Source organism: Oryctolagus cuniculus, chromosome 2 (genome assembly GCF_051225735.1).
Source record: "Oryctolagus cuniculus isolate XC-2025 breed Fujian yellow rabbit chromosome 2, ASM5122573v1, whole genome shotgun sequence".
Lineage (NCBI taxonomy): Eukaryota > Metazoa > Chordata > Mammalia > Lagomorpha > Leporidae > Oryctolagus > Oryctolagus cuniculus.
Genome location: NC_142868.1, coordinates 153,798,304 through 153,820,365, shown reverse-complemented (window position 1 = coordinate 153,820,365; position 22,062 = coordinate 153,798,304). Strand labels below are relative to the sequence as shown.

At 40.0% G+C, this 22,062-nt stretch overlaps 1 protein-coding gene across 3 annotated transcripts in view; it reads left to right on the top strand.

Moving 5' to 3' along the window:
* The window catches only part of ACYP2 (acylphosphatase 2), a 340,256-nt gene that overhangs the window by 87,835 nt on the left and 230,359 nt on the right, over nt 1-22,062 (top strand). For all 3 annotated transcript variants that reach the window (XM_089327660.1, XM_089327659.1, XM_089327661.1), the window contains exon 3: nt 2,132-2,226. In XM_089327660.1, coding sequence (XP_089183786.1) covers nt 2,170-2,226 — 57 coding nt within the window. In that variant the 5' untranslated portion in view covers nt 2,132-2,169. The remainder of the gene's footprint in view (nt 1-2,131; nt 2,227-22,062) is intronic.

Here is a 22,062-nt window from a genome sequence, read left to right as displayed (position 1 = left end):
CCTGGGAGGCAGCAGGTGATGGTACTTAAGTCACTGTCTTCCATATGGGAAATCAGGATTGAATTCTAGGCTCTTTGCTTCAGCCTGGCCCAGTTCTGACTATTGAGGTCATTTGGGGAGACCTTTCTGTCTCTCTTTCTGTGTCATATACATAAATGCATGAATTGTAAAAAATAAACATTTTTAATAAAAGTGAAATAGTTCATTACAATAACCATAGTGGCAATAATAAAAATAACTTATATTTGTACAACATCTTATTATTCACCAAGCATATATTATCCAGTTTTACTCCCACAGAAATGCTTTTGAGGTCGATAGAAAAAGTATTATTTTTCTGTTTTACAAATTGAAAGCATAGGCTCAGAGAAGTTAATTGGCTTTCCTAAGGTACAGAAGAAGCGGTGCAGATTGAATTTGAACCAGGTCTGTCTGATTCCAAAATGTTTTCTCCTAACTATTCTACCCTGCACATACTACAACATGGCAAATACATAATAAACACATCTGTTGCTCAGCAGATTATATGTACTCAGAGATCTAATCTGACAGGAGAAGAAAGTTTTTAAGTGTCAATGATGACTCTAATTCTGAAATTAGGCATCAAAAAAGTGGGCACAATCTAAAAGTAATTCTGTATTCTGTAGTACACCAAATGTATTATGGTAAGCACACAACCTTAAAATGTAGAAATTACAGTACCCTCAGATATAATATCCATCAACATAATGGAGAGTTTTGTCTCTGTAGAGACAGAAATTGAAGCTCAGAGAAGTTAAGTACAATAGTTGAAATGTACTTAATCCAAATCCCTCTGTTTCTAAAATGCATGCTCTTTCTGGATTACTGTGGTTGACCACAAGAGAAATATCCATGTAGGAAAATTCTTCAGGGAGCGGGGAAAAAGAGCTGACCCTCTTCAACCAGCTCGAACACAAAGCTCTGCCTTGAAGAGGATTAGTGAGTGAGACAAGCACAGGCAAGGCACTGGTGGAACTAAGATCAGGCTGCCTGCCAGGCAGGACGCCGTGAGAATGGCTGTGGCTTGGATAGGCAGCCAAGAAGACATCACCTTTCTTGGCTTGGTGCCCTGGATTATACTTCTGATATCTTTGTCTATTGTCAAGAATACAATGCAAATAAAATCTTATAGTCTTTCCACGGATTTGTCAGCACTAATAGACACCACTTAGTTTTGATTGTGTCCCTTGACAAGGACACATGCCTCATTGTATTCTTTTTTTGAATCATGTGTTTCTCTGTGGTTTTTAATGAAGCATATTTTTAATGATGACATAGTCTGGATTTCCTAGGAAGATAACTCTGATTTCAAGTTTTGTTATGTTTCCCATAAGAGTGTTTCAGCTTATATTGGTCCAGATTTTTTATTAAGAAAATAGTTAAGGGGTCCAGCACTGTGGCAAAGCAGGTAAAGCTGCCGCATGCAGTGCTGGCATCCCATATGAGCCCCAGTTTGAGTCTTGACTGCTTCACTTCTGATCCAGCTCTCTGCTATGGCCTGGGATAGCAGTGGAAGATGGCCCAAATGCTTGGGCCCCTGTACCCGCTTGGGAGACCTGGAAGAAGTTCCTGGCTCCTGGCTTCAGATTGGCCCAGCTCTCACCGTTGTGGCCATCTGGGGAGTGAACCAGTGGATGGAAGCCTGCCCTCCTCTGTCTCTGACTCTGCCTTTCTGTAACTCTGAATTTCAGATAAATAAATAGATCTTTTTTTAAAAAAAATAGTTAAGTATATTGCATGAAGGCAATTTAGTTGCCACCTGTATTTTGAAAGCTTTCTACTATATTATTTGTTGATTCCTATATTTGGAATATTATGGAGCAGTGGATGATAAATAATTTACCAAAATCTTCCTTATACTGAAATAGTAATTCCACTGAAAAAGTAAATGAAAATTATAGCTATTCCCCCAATAATTCAGGTAAAAGATTTATGCAGGATGTTCTCCCCTCCCCCCATGTATTTGGGTTGGGCGAGAAGGCATATTAATTTTGATTGAATCATAAGGTAGGATATCTAGATTAACTTTCTGAGATAACTTTTCAACCTACCCCTTGGGGTTTCCCAGTGATGAAATGTTTCTTATTGTTCTCATGTATTTCACTTTCAGCAGGTTTTTGGCGAAGTCATAATTGTCAGGAAAGAACCATGGACAGAGAACATTTTTCTTGCTTCACTGCTTTCTTAAATCAAAACTTTGCTAAGGTGAGTCTCCAAAATAAATACTGAATTTTAATTAATAAAATCCTCTTTACAGTTTATCAGAAGTCTTTGGTATGGAAAATGATCTTAGTATGGTAGAATATACTTGTTAGAAACATTTAGAAAAGAAAATGTTCATGTAAAGAGATAAATTTTTGGGGCCAACGCTGTGGTGCAGCAGGTTAAAGCCCTGGCCTGAAGTGCTGACATCCCATATGGGCGCTGGTTCTAGTCCCAGCTGCTCCTCTTCTGATCCAGCTCTCTACTGTAGCCTGGGAAAGCAGTAGAAGATGGCCCAAGTCTGTGAGCCCCTGTACCCACGTGGGAGAGCTGGAAGAAGCTCCTGGCTCCTGGCTTCGGATCGGCACAGCTCCAGCCATTGTGGCCATCTGGGGAGTGAACCAGCAGATGGAAGACCTCTCTTTATGTCTCTACCTCTGTAACTCTATCTTTCAAACAAATAAAATAAATCTTGAAAAAAAAAAAAAACCGAAATGAATTTTGAGTGTATATTTGACTAGTTAAATTCTAAGACAGGTATTTACTGTCACGTAGACACTGACAGATTGTTCTGTCTACCAGAAAAGTACATTTTATTAGAGACATGGCAAATGTATTTAGATTAATGCATTCTGAGTTATAAATGTCTTCACTGTTAAATATATGTATCTAAATACACACATACATTTATATTAGTTTTAAGTAAAATATATGCAGTATATTTATACTGTATAATATATATTGTTATTTATAGAATACTGAATATTTAGTAATTTATAAAGTGAAATATGGGAATTACTCAAATGAGGAGTAAAAATAGAAGGCACCGGATGACAGAATAACGTCATGACCTTTATGGGGAGAACCAGACCAAGGTAGAGCAGAGCAAGGCAGGCTTTTGATTTGGTTGTCAAATGCCAAACAGTTGTGGTATAGTAAATACGGAAAATACATGAGCATTTGGGAAGCAAATTTGCTTTGAGATATTCATTTATCACATGCAGACACTAAGAAAGTTTTTCTTTTTTAATCATTTGAAAATTCAAATACTGGTCACTGAGGTAGATGAGGCATATGAAGCAGTAACATTTTCCTAATTTAAGCAAATACTGCGTCTCTGTAGAAAATTCACACTCAATGGAGTGTTGACAATGGTGTATGATGTAAGCTAACACATGAATAATATCTGAATTTATTCTCATTGGTTCTTTTTGGGGAGATTATAATTTTTATCAAGGTAGTACAAAGTTATATACAATATTAAATATCACTACAGAGCTTATACTAAAAAGAAATTGATTCTTCCTTCCTCCCCTGACCTGTGCTTCCCAGATGTTTTTATTTTCTATTTTTAAGGTTAATTTATGTATCTGAAAGAGTTAAAGAGAGAGAGAAGGAGAGGGAGACAGAGAGAGAGAGAGAGAGAGAGAGATCCTGCATCCGCTGGTTCAGCCCCTAAATGACCACAGCAGTTGAGGCTGTGGCAGGCTGAAGCCAGGAGCCAGGAGATTCTTCTGGGTCTCCCATGTGGGTGCAGGGGCCCAAGCATCTGGGCCATCTTCCACTGCTTTCCCACGTGCATTAGCTGGGAGCTGAATCAGAAGTGGAGCAGCTGAGACTCAAGCCCGTGCCCTTGTTGGATGCCGGTATCACAGGCGGTGACTTTACCCACAACACCACAGCACCGGCCACCCTCACCCTGTCCCAATGCTTTTAAATCATTGGCAGTTTTTCCCAACATAAATTGCTGGTTGCTGAAGTTCTTTTCCTTCATTTTTAAATTTTAGACACTATCTATTAGTTACTCATTCAATACTTTCATTCCCTATCATCCTAACATATTTCTAACCTGATTTCTACTTGACTAAATATTTAGTGTTACCATTATGTGAGTGATGGTCACTGGTAAGCCATGTAGTGTGCTTCGACTGCTTTGTGTAAGTACAGCCTTTTGTCTTCTTTGGCACTGAGAATTGCCCAAGTTTCTATCTTATCAATTTTCTATCACTATGAGTAAGCGTTTTATTAGATTTTTCAGATGTTTATTAATACTACATTCAACATTTCTGATAATCTATCAGCTGTCTCTGTCCTCCTGCCCCTGTCTAGACCGGCTGTTACCTAGATTGCGTAGATTGTCATCCCATATACAATAGTCCCCCTCTGTATCGTATTCTCCCCTTACCAACAGGGGATGCATTCCAAGACACTCAGCAAATGCGTGAAACTGTGGATGGTACTGAACCCTATATAGATGAAGACACTTAAAAAAATTCCATGGGAAATATGTTTTATGATAAACTACATGGATTTCAAATTCTCTTTGCACCAAAATGAGTCATATTTTATTTTTAAGAAATATTTATTTATTTAAAAGGCACAGTGACAAGAGAAGAGTAGGAGAGACACAAAGAGAGATTTTCTTTTTTAAGTCTGTAGTGATAGACATTTTTTAAAAAGATTTATTTATTTATTTGAAATTCAGAGTTACACAGAGAGAGGAGGAGAGGCAGAGAGAGAGAGAGGTCTTTCATCTGCTGTTCACTCCCCAGATGGCTGCAATGGTCGGAGCTGTGTCAATCCGAAGCCAGGAGCCAGGAGCTTCTTCAGGGTCTCCCACATGGGTGCAGGGGCTCAAGGACTTGGGCCATCTTCTACTGCTTTCCTAGGGTACAGCAGAGAGCCAGGATGGGAACCGGCACCCAGATAGGACGTCGGCACTGCAGGTGGCAACTTTACCCAATACACCACAGCACTGGCCCTGAGAGAGATTTTCCATCTGTTGGTTTACTCCTCAAATGCTGCAACAGCCAGGACTGGGCCATGCCAAAACCAGGAGATGGGAACTCCATCCTGGTCTCCTATATGGGTGGCAGAGACATAAGAATTTGGGCCATTTTCGCACATTATCAGGAAGCTGAGTTGGAGATGCAGCAGCCAGGAATGGAACTGGCATTGCAGGTGTTGGCAACTTAACCCATTGAACTACAATGCTGGCCCCAAATTTATATTTTAATTCCATTTAAAAAAATACATTCATACTATGTCTTTTCCTGTACATGCAAGCCTATGATAAAGTTTAATTCATAAATTAGGCACAATAAATGATAAACAATATAGCAAATAATAAAGCAGGGCAATCATAACAATATATTGTAGTGAGCTATGTGAATGGAATCTTTTTATCTCTCAGATATCTTACTGTACTGAAGTCAGCTTTCTTCTTATGATGATATGAATTGATACAGTGCCTATATGATGAGATGAAGTATAGGCATAGTGAAGTAGCTTTGGGCTACTGTTGATCTCCTCCATTGATCTACAGGAAGCTGTTCTGAATCATATGTTCATATATAGCTTAACTTTGCCTGGGATGTGAATTATCCCTTGGTCTAGCTTGTCCATATTGTATATGCTACTGTACCTGTTAGTCACACAGAGCTATTTTGGTTACCAAATTGACTATCAATCTATCACAATTCTGTGTTCAGGTAACACTCTAAAATATCTTGCAATTTATAATGTGTGAATTGTTTGTTTCTGGAATTTTCTATTCAATATTTTTGGACCATGGTTCCCTGCAAGTAACTGAAATATGGGAAGCAAAACTGTAGATAAGGGAACATTACTGTACTACTTTTATATGTGACATCCTCTGTTTTCCAGGTTTTTTGTTAGGTCTCTAGTACAGGGACCCGCACTTCAGTAGGGTAAGAAAGAGTGCATGTTTGCCTTCCTGGTTGATTGTTACTGAAAGACAGGAACAGAATTCTAGGATGGAAGTAACTTGCTCTCACAAAGGGAAAGGCATTGCTTCATCACCTTCTGAACGTTGCTGTCAGTCAGTTTGATGATACCCATTCTGACTCCTCATCCTCCTTATGTGCCTGCTTTCATCCTTAATCTCCTGGAAATTTTAAGTTTATTCTTAGTGTCCTGAGATGTCATATTATAATTTGTTATAAGTCTTTCCTTATTCATCAGGCTGAGTATGTAATTGGACCTTCCAATCTGACATTGCATATTTTCACCTATGGTACAATTTGTTGTTGAATTTATTTGATAATTCCTCCCATCATTTTTCCCCCCTGTTATCTTCTTCTAGAAATCCTGTCATACATTAGACAGCCTGGGATGAACCTTTAAAACATCTTATTTTTTCCTCTCTTACTGCCTATCTTTTTATCTTTTGATATCACTTTTTAGGAGATCTCCTTGCCTTTATCTTCTAACCCTTTTACTGAACTTTTTGCTTGTTTCATGATATTTTTAATTTCAGTAAACTGATTCTTGTTCTGATTATTCCTACTTTTTAAAAAATCATCCTCTTCTTGTTTCATAGATATAGTATCTTCTTTTATCTCTCTGACAATATAAGTTACAGCTTGTACTAAAGTCTCCTCCTTGCAGTCTTTGTTTACTGTGGAGTGTATTGTTGGTATTGGAAGCTTTTCTCAAATATAATTTTTGGTTATCTACTTGTATTTTTCATAATGTGACATTAATTTTATCCAGATGGAGGTAGGATATACTAATTTCCTTGCTTGAGTACATAGTATATTTACTTGACAGAATTCCATCCAATGGTGTGCCTACCCATAATTTAATCATAAGGCTCAAAACATTTTTTTAAAGATTTATTTATTTATTTGGAAGAGTTACAAAGAGAGGGAGAGACAGAAAGAGAGAGAAATTTTCTATTCATTGGTTTGCTGTCCCCCCACCCCCGAAATGGCCAGGGTGGTGCTGAGTTGAAGCTAGGAGCCAGGAGCTTCATTCAGATCTCTGTGGATGGCAGGGGCCCAAACCACTTGGGCCATCTTTTGCTGCTTCCCAGGCCATTAGCAGGGAGCTGGTTCAGAAGTGGAGCAGCCAGAACACAAACTGGCACCCATATGGGATGCTGGCATCCCAGGTGGCAGTTTTACTCACTATGCCACAGTGCCAGACCCAAAAACATTTCTTTTTTTATGTAAAGGAAATACTCAGGTTTCTAAGCCATCAGCCATTGTGAATGCCTGCAGGGTAAATTGATGGCTGTGTTCTTGGTATCTACCTATTTGTACTCTTTTTTTATTTTTTTAATTTTTTTGACAGGCAGAGTGGACAGTGAGAGAAAGAGACAGAGAGAAAGGTCTTCCTTTTGCCATTGGTTCACCCTCCAATGGCTGCCACGGCAGGCGCTGCGGCCGGCGCACCACGCTGAGCCAGGTACTTATCCTGGTCTCCCATGGGGTGCAGGGCCCAAGTACTTGGGCCATCCTCCACTGCACTCCCTGGCCACAGCAGAAAGCTGGCCTGGAAGAGGGGCAACCGGGACAGAATCCGGCGCCCCGACCAGGACTAGAACCGGTGTGCCGGCGCCGCAAGGCGGAGGATTAGCCTAGTGAGCCGCAGCACTGGCCCTATTTGTACTCTTAAATTTTAACTTCCTTTTAAAAAAAAAGATTTACTTATTTATTTGAAAGTCAGAGTTACACAGAGAGAGAAGGAGTGGCAGAGGGAGAAAGAGGTCTTCCATCTGCTGGTTCACTCCCCAATTGGCTACCATGGCTAGAGCTGTGCTGATCCAAAGCCAAGAGCCAGGTGCTTCTTCTGGGTCTCCATGTGGGTGCAGGTGCCCAAGCACTTGGGCCTTCTTCTACTGCTTTCACAGGCCATAACAGAAAGCTGAATCTGAAGTGGAGCAGCTGGGGCTCAAACCCATGCCCACATGGGATGCTGGCACTGGAGGTGGCTTTACCCGCTATGCCTCAGCGCCGGCCCCAAATTTTAACTTCTTTTGTTAACAGTCTTCCATCTGTTTCCTGACTTTCAAAAATTCATTATTTTTTGTCTGCCAGTATTCATTTTCTTTTGCCTTATGCTTTATACCATCTTTTTTTCCGGGGTTTCAGAAACATGTGGAGACAAACACATCTAATTAATCTGCCATGTTAAACTAGAAGCTCCTTAATGGTTTTTGATTTTGGAAATTTGGCTCATGGATACAAAGATATCTTTTTTGTCTTAGAAATATTAAACTGGGGTGGATGTTGTGGTACAGTGGGATAAGCCAGTGCTTTGGACTCCCACATCCCATATAAGAATGCCTTATTTGAGTCCCAGCTACTCTGCTTCTGATCCAGCTTCCTGCTAATGAACATCCTGGGAGGCAAAAAGCGATTGCTCCAAAATTTGGGTCCCTGCCAATGTGTGGAAAACCTGGATGGAGTTCCACACTTCTAGTTTCAACCTGGCCCACCCTGGCTGTTTCAGCCATCTGGGAAGTGAACCAGCAGATACAAGATCTCTGGAGTTATCCAAATTTGTCTCCTTCTCAAAGTAGAACATGGATTATTAATTTGTCATCTGCTATCCATTTTTCTTTCTTCTTTAGTAATAGACTTTTCAACTAGTTCCATGACCACCCAGAACAAACACTGCTCTTCCTGGCTTTTCTGCACATAAGCATAGGCATATAACTAAATTATGGCCAATGAGATATAAGTGGAATTGTCTTGTGGCAACTTCTAAGAACCTTCCTTAGAAGATACTTGGGACATACCATTTGCCTTGTTCTTCATCTATTCTTGAATGCTGCTGCTTTCTTGGACCCTGAGGATCAGAGCTACATCCTAAGAATGGTGGAGCTGTGAGCCCAGAGCCTGTTCACTGGGAATTTTGTGGAGAACCACTGTACCAGCTCTGGACTTGTTCGGTGCATGTGAGAGAAAATTAGAAATATACCTTTTTGTGCCACTGTTTTTTTTTCATATTTTATCATGTTTATTGGAACTTAATCCTAAATGATACACTGAGGCTTACTTGCTTATCTCTTCTTTCAGTTGAATAAACTGCTGCATCATCTCTTCTGCAAACTTTTTCATTGCTTTTGTTAAGTTAGACGGATTTTGTTTCTGAGACTGCTACAAAGGTTTGTACCAGTCAGAGAAAGGTTTAAAATGTCAACATCACGGCAGTACTCACAGTCAGAAAACTGATTACTGAGGCCTATAGTCCAGCAGTTCTCAACAGGTGACACACACCTTTGGGACATTTTGGAAACTTATAGACCCTTTTTAGCTTATTAACATAATTGGAAGATACTTCTAGAAGTTCTACGTTGTATAAGACATACCCGTACTTCAAAAACTTGGTCTGTAAATTGAATAAGACTTTCAAATGTCTTATTGGATTTTCATGTACATATAGAATTTATTATCTGTGCCTATACCCAACTCCATTTTATATAAGGATATGTGTAGTTTTATGTATTTTTTTAATTTATGAATTTTCTAGGATTCTAACTATTAAATAAGCCAAAGAAATTTTGTACATTGGTTTCTGGGGAACTTTACGAAGAGTTGCTTACTGTTTTGGAAACTTATGTCCTGGACATCACCACTCATGGTATTGGAGTCTCCAATTCAGTTTCATGCTTTGTATTTGTGGTTGTTACATTCATGGTGATTCTGAGACTACCCCAAGATGTAAGCTTCTGAGTGTCTGAGAGTTTACATTCTGTGACATATATTACTTTATTATAAGTGGGTTTTATTAATGCTTTTAAAATATAGTTAGATCATTACATTGGTATTAAAATGTTTTGTATAAATTGTGTTACCTATGAATTCCATTTCAGGATTGTAAAGGAGACATTTTAAAATAGTATTATAAAAGGAGCTGCAGGCATAGGCCTGATAGGACTCTAGCCAGTTAAAATAAGTCAAATCTATAAGGCTAAAAGATGGGAATAACATTTGGGAGGTGCTAAGTAGGGAGGTATGAGCTGATCCTTCAGGTAATCCCCTTGACATGGCTCAGGGGCTTCTCTACATATCTCATTAGCCATCAACATTGCCCTGCCTCTGACCTCCTAAATCATGGATTACATTTGTCTTCATCTGAGGGAATTCTTTTGTAACTGACCTCATACACCAGCCACCTCTGTTCAGCTTCTATCTCATTACCCTTGTGATACTGGAAAACAGTATTTGTAGATACAGATACCAGATAAATCGATTTAGGAAAATGTAAATCTGGTTCCACTTTTACTTCCTGTAGAGGATATTATTAGCATATTTTCCATATGAATAGGGGCTGTCATAAGCCATATGCAGTTCACCATATAGCATATGCCTGTTTCAAGGCATATTTTAATATAGCACAAAGGCAAAGAGATTCAACTTGAAATGTTTCCTGTGTGTTTTGGTTTAGACTTTTTGGCTATCATGAAGCTTAAGTTAGTTTTCTGCATATATGCCATAGAATGAGCTCTCAATAAATTAGCTAACAAAGTTAAACAAGCGGAGAAGAATTTTGGGCAAAATAAATTATTAGAATTTCAACTCAGTCTAGGCAGAATCTGACAGATTTTGCAGTTGAAGCCATTTTACTAGGTGGACAAAAAAAAAAAAAAAGAAAAAAAAAGAAAAGCTGGAAATAGCATGGCTGGCAAAGAAGTAGGAAGATATGGCATCAATAATTAGACTCTGTAAAGCACATCATCCCATATAGCAGATACCTTCATGGGTTCAAGAAATATTGATTGAGTCCCATCTTACATCAAGTACTATGTTAGTTCCTAGGGAAACAATGGTAAACAAAGATAGAGACAATTCCTGACCTCAAGGAATTCACAATCTAGTGTGGAAGATGGACAATAATAATAATTTTAAAACCACTTATCATTATATAGTCACAGATGGACTTGCATACTGTTAATGAAAGGAACCTCAAGTAAAGAACACTGACTGTACTGAATTGCTTTAGCCCCTCCATCCTATTGTGCTCCAGGAGGTTGCCTCTGTGGCCTCCAGCGAGAGGCAACCTGCCTCTCTGTCCTCAGTCTGGGGGTTTGACCCATGAGCGGTATCAACAGCAGACTAAGAGGACAGGAGCAGAGTAAAATGAGGCTAGTCTCTCCCCTTCTGTGCAAGGCTATGGATTGTCATCTTCTCTTTGCTGCAAGCTGTAGCTATTCTCTGCATTCTAGGAGCTACCCATCTCCTACTCCCTTAGGTGAAGAGTGAAAGGCCTTCCTGCTGTTGCTGGTTGCAGATGCTTCATTATAGCTAGTTGACTTCCCTTAACTGTAACACACATTTGTAAATGGTTCCTTCAATGAATTCACTTTTTGTCCCTTCCTTTTCCTGCCAGTAGCCTGACACTAGCCTGGAATAGAGGAGAGTGGGTTGCTAGTAATGAAAAGAATATTACAGGAAGACAGGAAAGCTTGATAAAAGAAATGTCTGAAGGAAGGAACACTGTAGCTGGAGTGTGGAGAGGGTGGGATGGGATGATGCCAGAGAAGGAGCAAGGGTGAAATCAAGTTCTAGCAAATATTTTCCTTCTCCCTCTTCTTCTTTCTCTCTCTTTCTCTGCCTCTCTCCATCTCTCCCCTCAGAATTTGGAACCCCTTCTTGTGTTTGGGGATTTTTTACTGGGAGGCCAGCTAGTCTAACATTGCAGAAGTTAAGCTCTCAAACTGCTAGGTGTGGGCGCATGGCCTGGCTTCAGCCTGTCAGGTGCATCCACTCAATTTTTTTGGAACAAGATCCAGAAACAAAACAGTGAGGAATTGTCTTCGTGCCTTGGCCAGACTTCCAGAGTATTGGCAGTGCAGGCTGCAGCATCCATTTCCTGAGCTTGACCCAGCCTTCCCATAGGCTTTCATATTTTTCTTCATAAATTCGGTTTCTTCTTCCTAGTGACAATATTCTTTTTTTTTTTTGACAGGCAGAGTGGACAGTGAGAGAGAGAGACAGAGAGAAAGGTCTCCCTTTTTGCCGTTGGTTCACCCTCCATCAGTGGCCGCCGCGGCCGGCATGCTGCGGCCGGCGCACCACGCTGATCCGATGGCAGGAGCCAGGTGCTTCTCCTGGTCTCCCATGGGGTCTTTTTAGTACATTTCTTTGCCTTTTTTTTTTTTTTAATTTGAGGGTGACAAAGACAGAGAGTGAGCTCCCATCTGCTGGTTCATTCCACAAAGGCCTGCAGTGGCTAGGGCTGGGCCAGACTGAAGCCAGGTGCCAAGGTCTTAATTCAAGTCTTCTAGGTGGGTGTCATGGGTTCTACTTGAGTAATTACCACTTAAGCCATTAGTGGTAGCTCTCAGGCTCCATCTTACCAGGAAGCTGGCATCAGTAGTCAAAGCCCAGGTATTGAACCCAGACATCCCAGTATAGGACATGGCTTTCTGGACCAGTGGCTTAACCACTAAGCCAAATGCCTTCCCCCATTTCTTTGCTTCCTAAATTTACTTTTAAAATTAACATCATTGGGGCTGACATTGTGACATAGAGAGTAAAGCCACCCCCACAATGCTGGTATCCCATATGGTGCTGGTTTGCTCCACTTCCAATCTGACTTCCTGTTAATGGCCTGAGAAAGCAGCAGAAGATGGCCCAAGTGTTTAGGCCCCTGCCACCCTTGTGAGAGACTCAGATGAAACTCTTGGCTCCTGGCTTTGGCCTGTCCCAGTCCTGGCCATCTGGGGAATAAACCAGCAGATGGAAGATCTCTCTCTTTGTCATTCCCTTTCTCTGTATAACTCTGACTTTTAAAGTAAATAAATAAATCTTTTTGAAAATTATAATTTTTATTAATGGCTAAGAAATCTGATGATTAAATACACTGTTTTGACCAAGACCACTTTGCCTTATAGCCTATGCTAAGAACCTATGTCATAGAACTAAGGGAAACCATTGAAGGCTTTTTAAAAAAATTATTGATTTTTTATTTGAAAGAGAGAGAGATCTTCTATCAACTAGTTCACTCCCCAAATGGCCATAAAGGCTGGAGATGGACTGATCCAAATCCAAGAGCTGGGAGATTTTTCTGGGTCTCCAACATGTGTTCAGGGACCCAAGGAATTGTCCTATTTCTGCTGCTTTCCCAGGCACATTAGCAAGGAGCTGGATTGGAAGTGGAGCAGTCAGGACTTGAACTGGCACCCATATGGGATGCTGGTGCCACAAGCTGGGGCTGAAGGCTTTAAGCAGCAAGAATGAAGTGGTGGCAGTGACAAGACCAAGTCTGCATTTTGAGGAAATCTCTGACTGCATTGGGTAGGATCTAGATTAAATATAGGGAGATAAAAAAATAGGTGATGTTGACTTAGACTAGAAATTGCAGGGGAGACATAGATAAGCTCAAGGATTTAAGAGATATGTGGCAGGGCTGGCACAGTGGTGTAGCAGGTAAAGCTGCCGCCTGCAGTACCAGCATCCCATATGGGCACCAGTTCGGTTTCCAACTGCTCCATTTCTGATCTAGGTCTCTGTTATGACCTGGGAAAGCAGTGGAAGATGGCCCAGGTCCTTGGGTCCCTGCATCCATGTGGAATACCTGGAATAGCTCCTGGCTCCTGGCAATTTGGGATTGGCCCAAATCTGCCCATTGTGGCCATTTGGGGAGTGAACCAGTAGATGGAAGATTCCTCTCTCTCTCTCTCCCCCTCTGCCTCTCTGCCTTTCAAATCAATCAATCAATCAATCAATCAATCTTTAAAAAAGAGAGAGCAATGTGGCAAGTACAGTTGCTTTGATTGGAATGGGAGAAGGTTAAGGAAAAGAGGCATATCAAGGTTAACCCTCAGTTTTTTGCTTCCTTAAGAGGACATTGAGTTCATGAAGCCCAGATACTTTTAAATCCTTGATTGCTACCAATGACTTAATGTCTGATCAAAATGATTTTTCCATTCTTCTATGCTTTTATATACATACATAAACTTGTTGGAGTTGGATGACATTTTACACTTATATTTTCTTCAGATACAGACTCTGAATTCAAAATGTGTTTCAGTGCTTGGCTGTGAGTGAGGAGGAGAAACACAGTTGGTTTCTGAGTCACACTGTGAAGTAGTAGTCAGTGCTGAGGATTCAGCTGCAATGCCTGATTCAACACGACCTTGGGCTGGTGTGAGTAGGAGGAAAACCATTTTTGAGAAGCCAGAATTGTCCTGCCATCTGTCATTTTTAGGCTTTGCTTCTTACACAAAACTGGTGAATAAAACTTTTAACAGGCAGTAGCTGGAAAGGGATACATAGCATCTTCATTCATGAGAAAAGTCTAAATTTTGTTTTCCATTTAAGGACATTATTTAAATATTCTCTGGGCTATGTTTATGCATCCTAAATTGAATTATATAATGTTCACTGTCATCAGTACTTCAATCAGGACCTCACATTGGGAAATTGTGAAACTAGCATTTGCTGCTAACTGTGATTCACAACTTCCCCCATGTGAATCAAGCTATATTTAGGGTCTTTTCCAAACTGACTTATTTATGACTTTTCCCAACAAAAGTTGTAAAATTTCCATTAATTTCGCGTTTACTTTTTATTATTCTGCCAAATACATTTCTGTATACATACCATACATCCTTATACACACCATGCATTTAATTAACTCCCACTAATCGTAGGTGTTGCTGACTCCATTTTACACATAAAGGAATTAGAAGTCTTAATACTGTTCAATGTTTTAAAATTTATTTATTTATATTGACTTATTTGAAAGGCAAGAGTCTCTCTCTCTCTCTCTCTCTCTCTCTCTCACACACACACACACACACACACAGCCCTTCCTTCCTCTGGTTCACTCCCTAAAAGCCCACAATAGTTGGGACTGAGTCATGTCATAAGCAGGAGCTCAGAACTCCCTCCAGGTCTCCCACATGGGTGTCAAGGACTCAAAACTTGAGTCCTTACTTGCTGATTCCCAGGGTGTGCACTGTCAGGAAACGGGATTGGAAATAAAGGCAGGACTTAAACTCAGGCACTCCAATATGGGATGCTGGTGTCCCAAGTGGAGTCTAAAATGCTGCAGCAAACACTGTCCCTAGAAATACTATTTTGAACCTAGATGTATGTTGTTAGGCCTATGCCAAATCACTATGCCATAAAACCATCTGACTTACTGTTTCCTCTCATTTATTCAGTGTTCCCTGAAGTGATGTCAATATGAAATGTATTATAATTATTTTGAAATTGAAGACATCTAATAGATACAAAAGCACAGATAAGTAAATTAATGGATAACATGAGGAATTAAATAGTTAAAAGAATGTAAGTGGTGGGCATTGTGGCATAGCAAGTTAAGCTGTTGCTTGAAATTCCTACATCCTGGGGCTGGTGCTGTGGCATAGAGGGTAAAGCTACCACCTGCAGTGCTGGCATCTCGTATGGGCACTGGTTGGAGTCCCAGCTGCTCCACTTCTGATCCAGCTCTCTGCTGTGGCCTGGGAAAGCAGTAGAAGATGACCCAAGTTCTTGGGTCCCTGCATCTACGTGGGAGGCCCAGAAGAAGTACCTAGCCCCTGGCTTTGAATTGGCTCAGCTCTGGCTGTTGCGGCTAATTGGGGAGTGAACCAGAAGATGGAAGACCCCCCCCCCCCGCCTCTTCTTCTTTCTCTGTATAACTGTTTTTCAAATAAATAAATAAATCTTTCTTTTTTATTTTTATTTTTTTGACAGAGTTAGACAGTGAGAGAGAGAGAAACAGAGAAAGGTCTTCCTTTTCCATAGGTTCACCCCCCAAACGGCCACCACAGCCGGCATGCTGCGGCTGGAGCACTGCGCCGATCCGAAGCCAGAAGCCAGGTGCTTCTTCCTGGTCTCCCATGGGGGTACAGGGGCCCAAGCACTTGGGCCATCCTCCACTGCCTTCCCGGGCCACAGCAGAGAGCTGGCCTGGAAGAGGAGCAACCAGGACAGAATCTGGTGCCCCAATCGGGACTAGATCCGGCGTCACAGGCAGAGGATTAGCCAAGTGAGCCATGGCACAGGCCATAAATAAATAAATCTTAAAAAAAAAAAAAAAAACTCCTACATCCTGTATCAGAGTATCTGGTTCCAGTCCTGACTTCTCCATGATTCTGACCCAGCTTCCTGCTAATGTGCCGAGAAATAGCGGATGATGGTCCAAATACTTTGGTTCCTGCCGCCCATGTGAGAGTTCTAGGCTCCTGACTTAAACGGTTGTTGCAACCGTTTGGGGAGTGGATCAGCTGATGAAATATCTCTTTCCCTCCCTTCCTTCCTTCCTTCCTTCCTTCCTTCCTTCCTTCCCTCCCTCCCTCCCTCCCTCCCTCCCTCCCTGCTTGGCAGAGTGGACATTGAAAGAGAGAGAGACAGAGAGAAAGGTCTTCCTTTGCTGTTGGTTCACCCTCCAATGGCCGTCGCAGCCAGCGCGCTGCGGCCGGCGCACCGCGCTGATCCGATGGCAGGAGCCAGGTGCTTCTCCTGGTCTCCCATGCGGGTGCAGGGCCCAAGGACTTGGGCCATCCTCCACTGCACTCCGGGCCACAGCAGAGAGCTGGCCTGGAAGAGCGGCAACCGGGACAGAATCTGGCGCCCCGACTGGGACTAGAACCCGGTGTGCCGGCGCCGCAAGGCGGAGGATCAGCCTAGTGAGCCGCGGCGCCGGCCGAAAGATCTTTTTCTCTCTCTTTTTCTCTATCACTCTTTCTTTTAAATAAATATTTATTTATTTTTAAATATTTTAAAAATTTATTAATTTAAAATTTAAATATTTTTAAATAAATACATATTTTTTTAAAATATTGAGACTATATATTTTTTAAAATGTGATTGGCTAAAGGAAGTCATCAGGATCTCTAATCAGTCCAGAAAAATTGACCACTCTCTGATGGAATCATCCACTTGACTCCTATATTATAAACTAGGATGAGGAATAGTTTTCTTTCTTTCTTTCTTCTTCTTCTTTTTTTTTTTTTTTTTGACAGGCAGAGTGGACAGTGAGAGAGAGAGAGAGAGAGAGAGAAAGGTCTTCCTTTACCGTGTTCACCCTCCAATGGCCGCTGGGGCCAGCACGCTGGGGTCGGCGCACCGCGCTGATCCGAAGCCAGGAGCCAGGTGCTTCTCCTGTTCTCCCATGCGGGTGCAGGGCCCAAAGACTTGGGCCATCCTCCACTGCACTCCGGGCCACAGCAGAGAGCTGGACAGGAAGAGGAGCAACCAGGACAGAATCTGGCACCCCGACCGGGACTAGAACCCAGTGTGCTGGTGCCGCAGGCAGAGGATTAGCCTAGTGAGCCACGGTGCCAGTCAAGGAATAGTTTCATAAGCTTTTTAAAACATCAAACTAGGTACATTAAAATAAAGGGAATATACTGGATGAATCAAATGACAGGGTTTTAATCTGAGCTTTGATTCTCTTTTTTAAGAATTTATTTATTTATTTGAAAGTCAGAGTCACACAGAGAGAGGAGAGACAGAGAGAGAGAGAGTGATTCTTAATTTTGTATGAACTTGGGCAAATCAGTTGACATCTTAGAGCTCCTGTATCCTCAGATGCTATCATTTTTCTCATACAACATGTATGAGGATTAAATGAGTAACTAACAGAAACTACTTATAAGCTATAAAGCATCATACAAATATGGACTTGTGGTTAAGTTACTTGAGTCCCTAAAAGTTTGAATTTCTGGAAGTAAAGTTTAGGACAACTATGCTTGTGTTCCTATAAATTGCAATACCAACCATAATTTTTTTATTTGCTAAATCTTCACATGACTTTTCTTACAAAAGAAGCATTGCCATTATATAAAATTTACAGACCAATAAGCTGAAATAAGTTCTTCAAGGTCAGAGAATCAAATAAAGTTGGGATTTATTTCTACCTTTCACTGTGTATTTTTCCTTCTTTAGAATACCTTTGCTTCACACCATTTATGGAAAAAAATGTAACTTAAGTATCTATGGTTAAATTTAGCAGATGATGTTGAAAGATGAGACTAGGAGAATATTTTTAGAGAGAAAGCCTATATAACATGAATTGTTATCTGCTAGGGAAAAATTGGGTTTCAGTTATTCCTAGAACTCAGTCTAGAAAATTTATTCATCACTAAAGGGAAAGTCTGTGATGAGTATACCTAACATTCTTTTTAAAACACTTCAACTTTGAATTTATATTTGACAGTGATTTATTTTTTCATATGTGAGATGTCCCAAACTTACTGATATGTCCACATAGTTGCCTTGCAAATCTCCTGGGGAAAGTAAAACATAACAAATCAATAGAAAAGTAGCAGTTGAGGGACTCCTTAAAGTTAAACTGCTTGCCCTTTACAAATAAAGGCTATAAGTATGAATTCTTTATTATCAGACTAAGTGCTTTGGTTATCTTAAGAATCAAGTATTTTAGCTCTATCTCTGTAATACATAGAACTTATGAAAAATATTGAGGAGAAGGAGCACACTTGTTTAGTGTGATGTTTTATTTTACAGGTATGTTTTGACAGGGAAGTTGTCTGGTTGAGTGTGTCTCCTATAAGCCCATTTCTTACATTAGAACTGATATTTCTATGTAAAGGGAGACTGATTTTTTTAGCCTCCTGGGATATTCTCTGCTCTTTAAATTACTTCATCCCAGGATGTGAGGAATGATTCATTATATTTCTGAATTTGTGAGAGGAACTGGTTTGTATACACCTGTTTTTAGGGACTTTTTGGTATGTCTTATCTGCCTTCAAATAGTGTGCTGAATGTTTCCTTACTAACAGAAATGGATTGCAGGCAGCTAGATGCCCATGTCTGGTCACAGGTAGTCACCTGATACAAATTGGATGAATGAGATTCTCTTTCTCTAAGGATCTGACAGGGAAAAATAAAGAAAATCAATCTGGCCTTGATACATATATAAAGCCAGAAGTATTGGGATGGCCATTGCTATCCTCCCATGTGGACTGGGAAAATATAACTTCAGCAAAAAAAGAAACATGAATTAGGTTGAAAGGGAACCATGTGGTTCTGATAGCTTTTTGCTTCTAAAATCTAGTTTTTTTCTATAGTCTGGTCAAATTTCTGACATTGATTATTACAAGATGACTGCATCATACAATAAATTCCCTATTTTTGCTTTCCTAGTTGCTTTCTGATACATTTGCCCAACATATATTAATTGATAACATCCTCTAAGTAAATAATCTTACCTAGGCTGTTTGAGAAAGAGGCTGCAGAAAAGTGTGTTTATTGGTCAGCCATTTTAGGTGGTCAGCCACTTTAGGTGGTACAATATAATTTTATTCTGAATATTCTTTCTTGGTTTAATTTCTAAAACATTATAATATGTAGAGAGCTCATAAAATATGGGTGGGCATGTGTGTGGGGCATTCTTAAGCAGACCTGGCAGGTTTAGTAAGTAGTAATGTGTTTCTAAATAAAGAGGATTTGGCCAGTTTTAGTAAGTAGAAATGTGTTTCTAGCTAGAGTTTTTGTTTTGTCATGAGGAAGAATACAACTGAGTTATTAAGAACAGCTAACCAGATACTGAACACCTGCACACAATGGGGATTGGGAGTGCTCTAGCCAAGCTTGTCAGAAATACCTATTAGATATTTAAAGTAAGGAAAAAATGTGTTCAGTAGTGGTTTTTCTTATTAGTTGTGGCATTACACAAAATGGTAATTCTTATTGATTCAATAATATAGCTGATATTATTATTTATTTAATTATATTTAATTTAATATTTAATTTAATATTTAATTATTATATATTATTTACATAATGTATGAAATTATATAAATGTGATATTAATAGTTATACTACATAATATATTATACTAAATATACATGTATAGATGTTTAATGTTATTAAATATATAATATATAAATGATATTTTATGTTTTAAACAAACATGTGACCATTTGTCTTTTCATCCATTAACATTAGTTGTATCTGTCCAGGAAGCATAAGACTGTTGCAATCTAGTTCTTGAGTCACACAAAATTATAGAAATTAGAAAACAGCTAGATTCTGATTTTGGATTCTGTTTAGCTGTGTTTTCCATTGTCAGCGTATGGGATTTCTGGTATTAAATGATCAGCACTAAAATATACCCCAAGACAATAATTAGAGGTATAAGGCTTTCATATTACCAAACCAGGAAATAATGTGGCTCAGTTTTGTCATATACAACAATAATTTGCCTGACATTCCCCACCAACCCTCTACTTTCCTGTAAGTTTGCATTAAAAAATTCTCACTGCCCAAATAAAGCAAATTGCAGGATGGATGAAAGGGCTCATGTGTTGCCACCATATTTAGAATACAGTGAAGGTGAACAGCTGATGAATATAGTAGCAGGTTGGTAAATTTTGGAATCTAGCTATATGGCTAATATAACTATAGTAGCAACATGTGTTTAAAAATACTATTAATTAAATTATGCGATTTTAGTAAAAGAGTGTATTGTATTTGAATAATTAAATTAAGCCTAAAGTAACATACTTGTATGGAGTAAGTTGAAGCTCAAGATTTTTTTTTAAAATATTTATTTGTTTATCTGAAAGTCAGAGTTACGAAAAGAGAGGGAGAGATAGAGATAAAGAGATCTTCCATCTGCTGGTTCACTCCACAAATGGCTGCAACAGCCAGGTCTGGGCCAGGCCAAAGCCAGGAGCCAAGAGCTTCATCTGAGTCTCCCACATGGGTAATGGAGGCCCAAGAACTTAGGACAAATTCTGCTGTTTTCCCGGACACATTAGCAGGGAGCTGGATCTGAAGTGGAGCAGTGGAAATTCAAACCAGCACTCTGATATAGGACATTACAGGTGGCAGCTTAACATTTCCAGCCAAACAATTTACTATCTCCAATCAACATTGTACTAGAGGCTCTAGCCAGCACAATAGTGGGGCGAGGGGAGGAAAAGAAATATGAGGCATCCAGACTGGAACGGAAGTAGTAAAACTGTCTGCTTACAAGATGCATTCTCTCTCTCTCTCTCTCTCTCTCTCTCTCTTTTTAAGATTTATTTTGTTTACGTAAAAGCTAGAGTAAAAGAGATCCACCAATGGCTACAACAGTCAGGGATAGGCCAGGATGAATCCAGGATCCCACATGGGTGGCAGGAGCCAAAGTACTTGAGCCAATATCCGCTGCCTTTCTAGGTACATTAGCAGGGAACTGGAATAGAAGCCTAGCAGTTGGAACTTGAACCTGCATTCTAATATGGGACGCTGGCATCACAGTGGGCAGCCCAATCTGCTGCACCACAATGCTGGCATAATCTTGTATGTAAAAAACCCAGAGGAATCTACTAAAACCCCTTAGAACCAATAAACAAATTCATCTAGGTTGCAGCATGTAAAGTCAATAAGAAAAAAACTGTATTTATTTTAAATATACTAGCATTGAACATTCAAAAAATTATGTTAAGAAAATAAGTCTACAGGGAATAAGAGAGGAAGGAAGAGGAAGGGTGGGAGCATGGACAGGAGGGAGGGTTGGTTGGGTTGTATCACTATATTTCTAAATCTGTATATATGAATTACATGAAATTTGTTTACCTTAAAAAAAAAAGAAAAAATAATTCTAGTGGCAGAAGTTTGGCACAGCAGCTAAGTTGCCTGTCTACACTCTGTAGACAAGTATGTTGGAATTTATGTTTTTACCAAAAAAAATCAACTGACCATAAATATGAGTTTATCTCTGGACTCTCAATTGTATTCTGTTGATATAAGTATATGTGCAGCTTTTTACCAGTACCATACTGTTTGATTAACGTAGCACTATAGTACGTTTGAAATCAGGAAGTGTAAGTTTTTGGTTTTTTTGTGTTTTTAAAAATTTATTTATTTGAAAGGCAGAGTTACAGAGGAGGAGAGGTAGAGGCAGAGAGAGAGAGAGAATCTTCCATCTGCTGGTTCACTTCCCACATGGCCATGATGGCCAAGGCTGGGCCAGGCTGAAGGGTGCAGGGGCCCAAATACTTAGGCCAGCTTTCGCTGCTTTACCAGGTGCATTAGCATGGAGCTAATTGGAAGTGGAGCAGTTGGGACTTGAACTGGTGCCCATATGGGATGCCAGCATTGCAGGCAGCAGCTTTTCCTG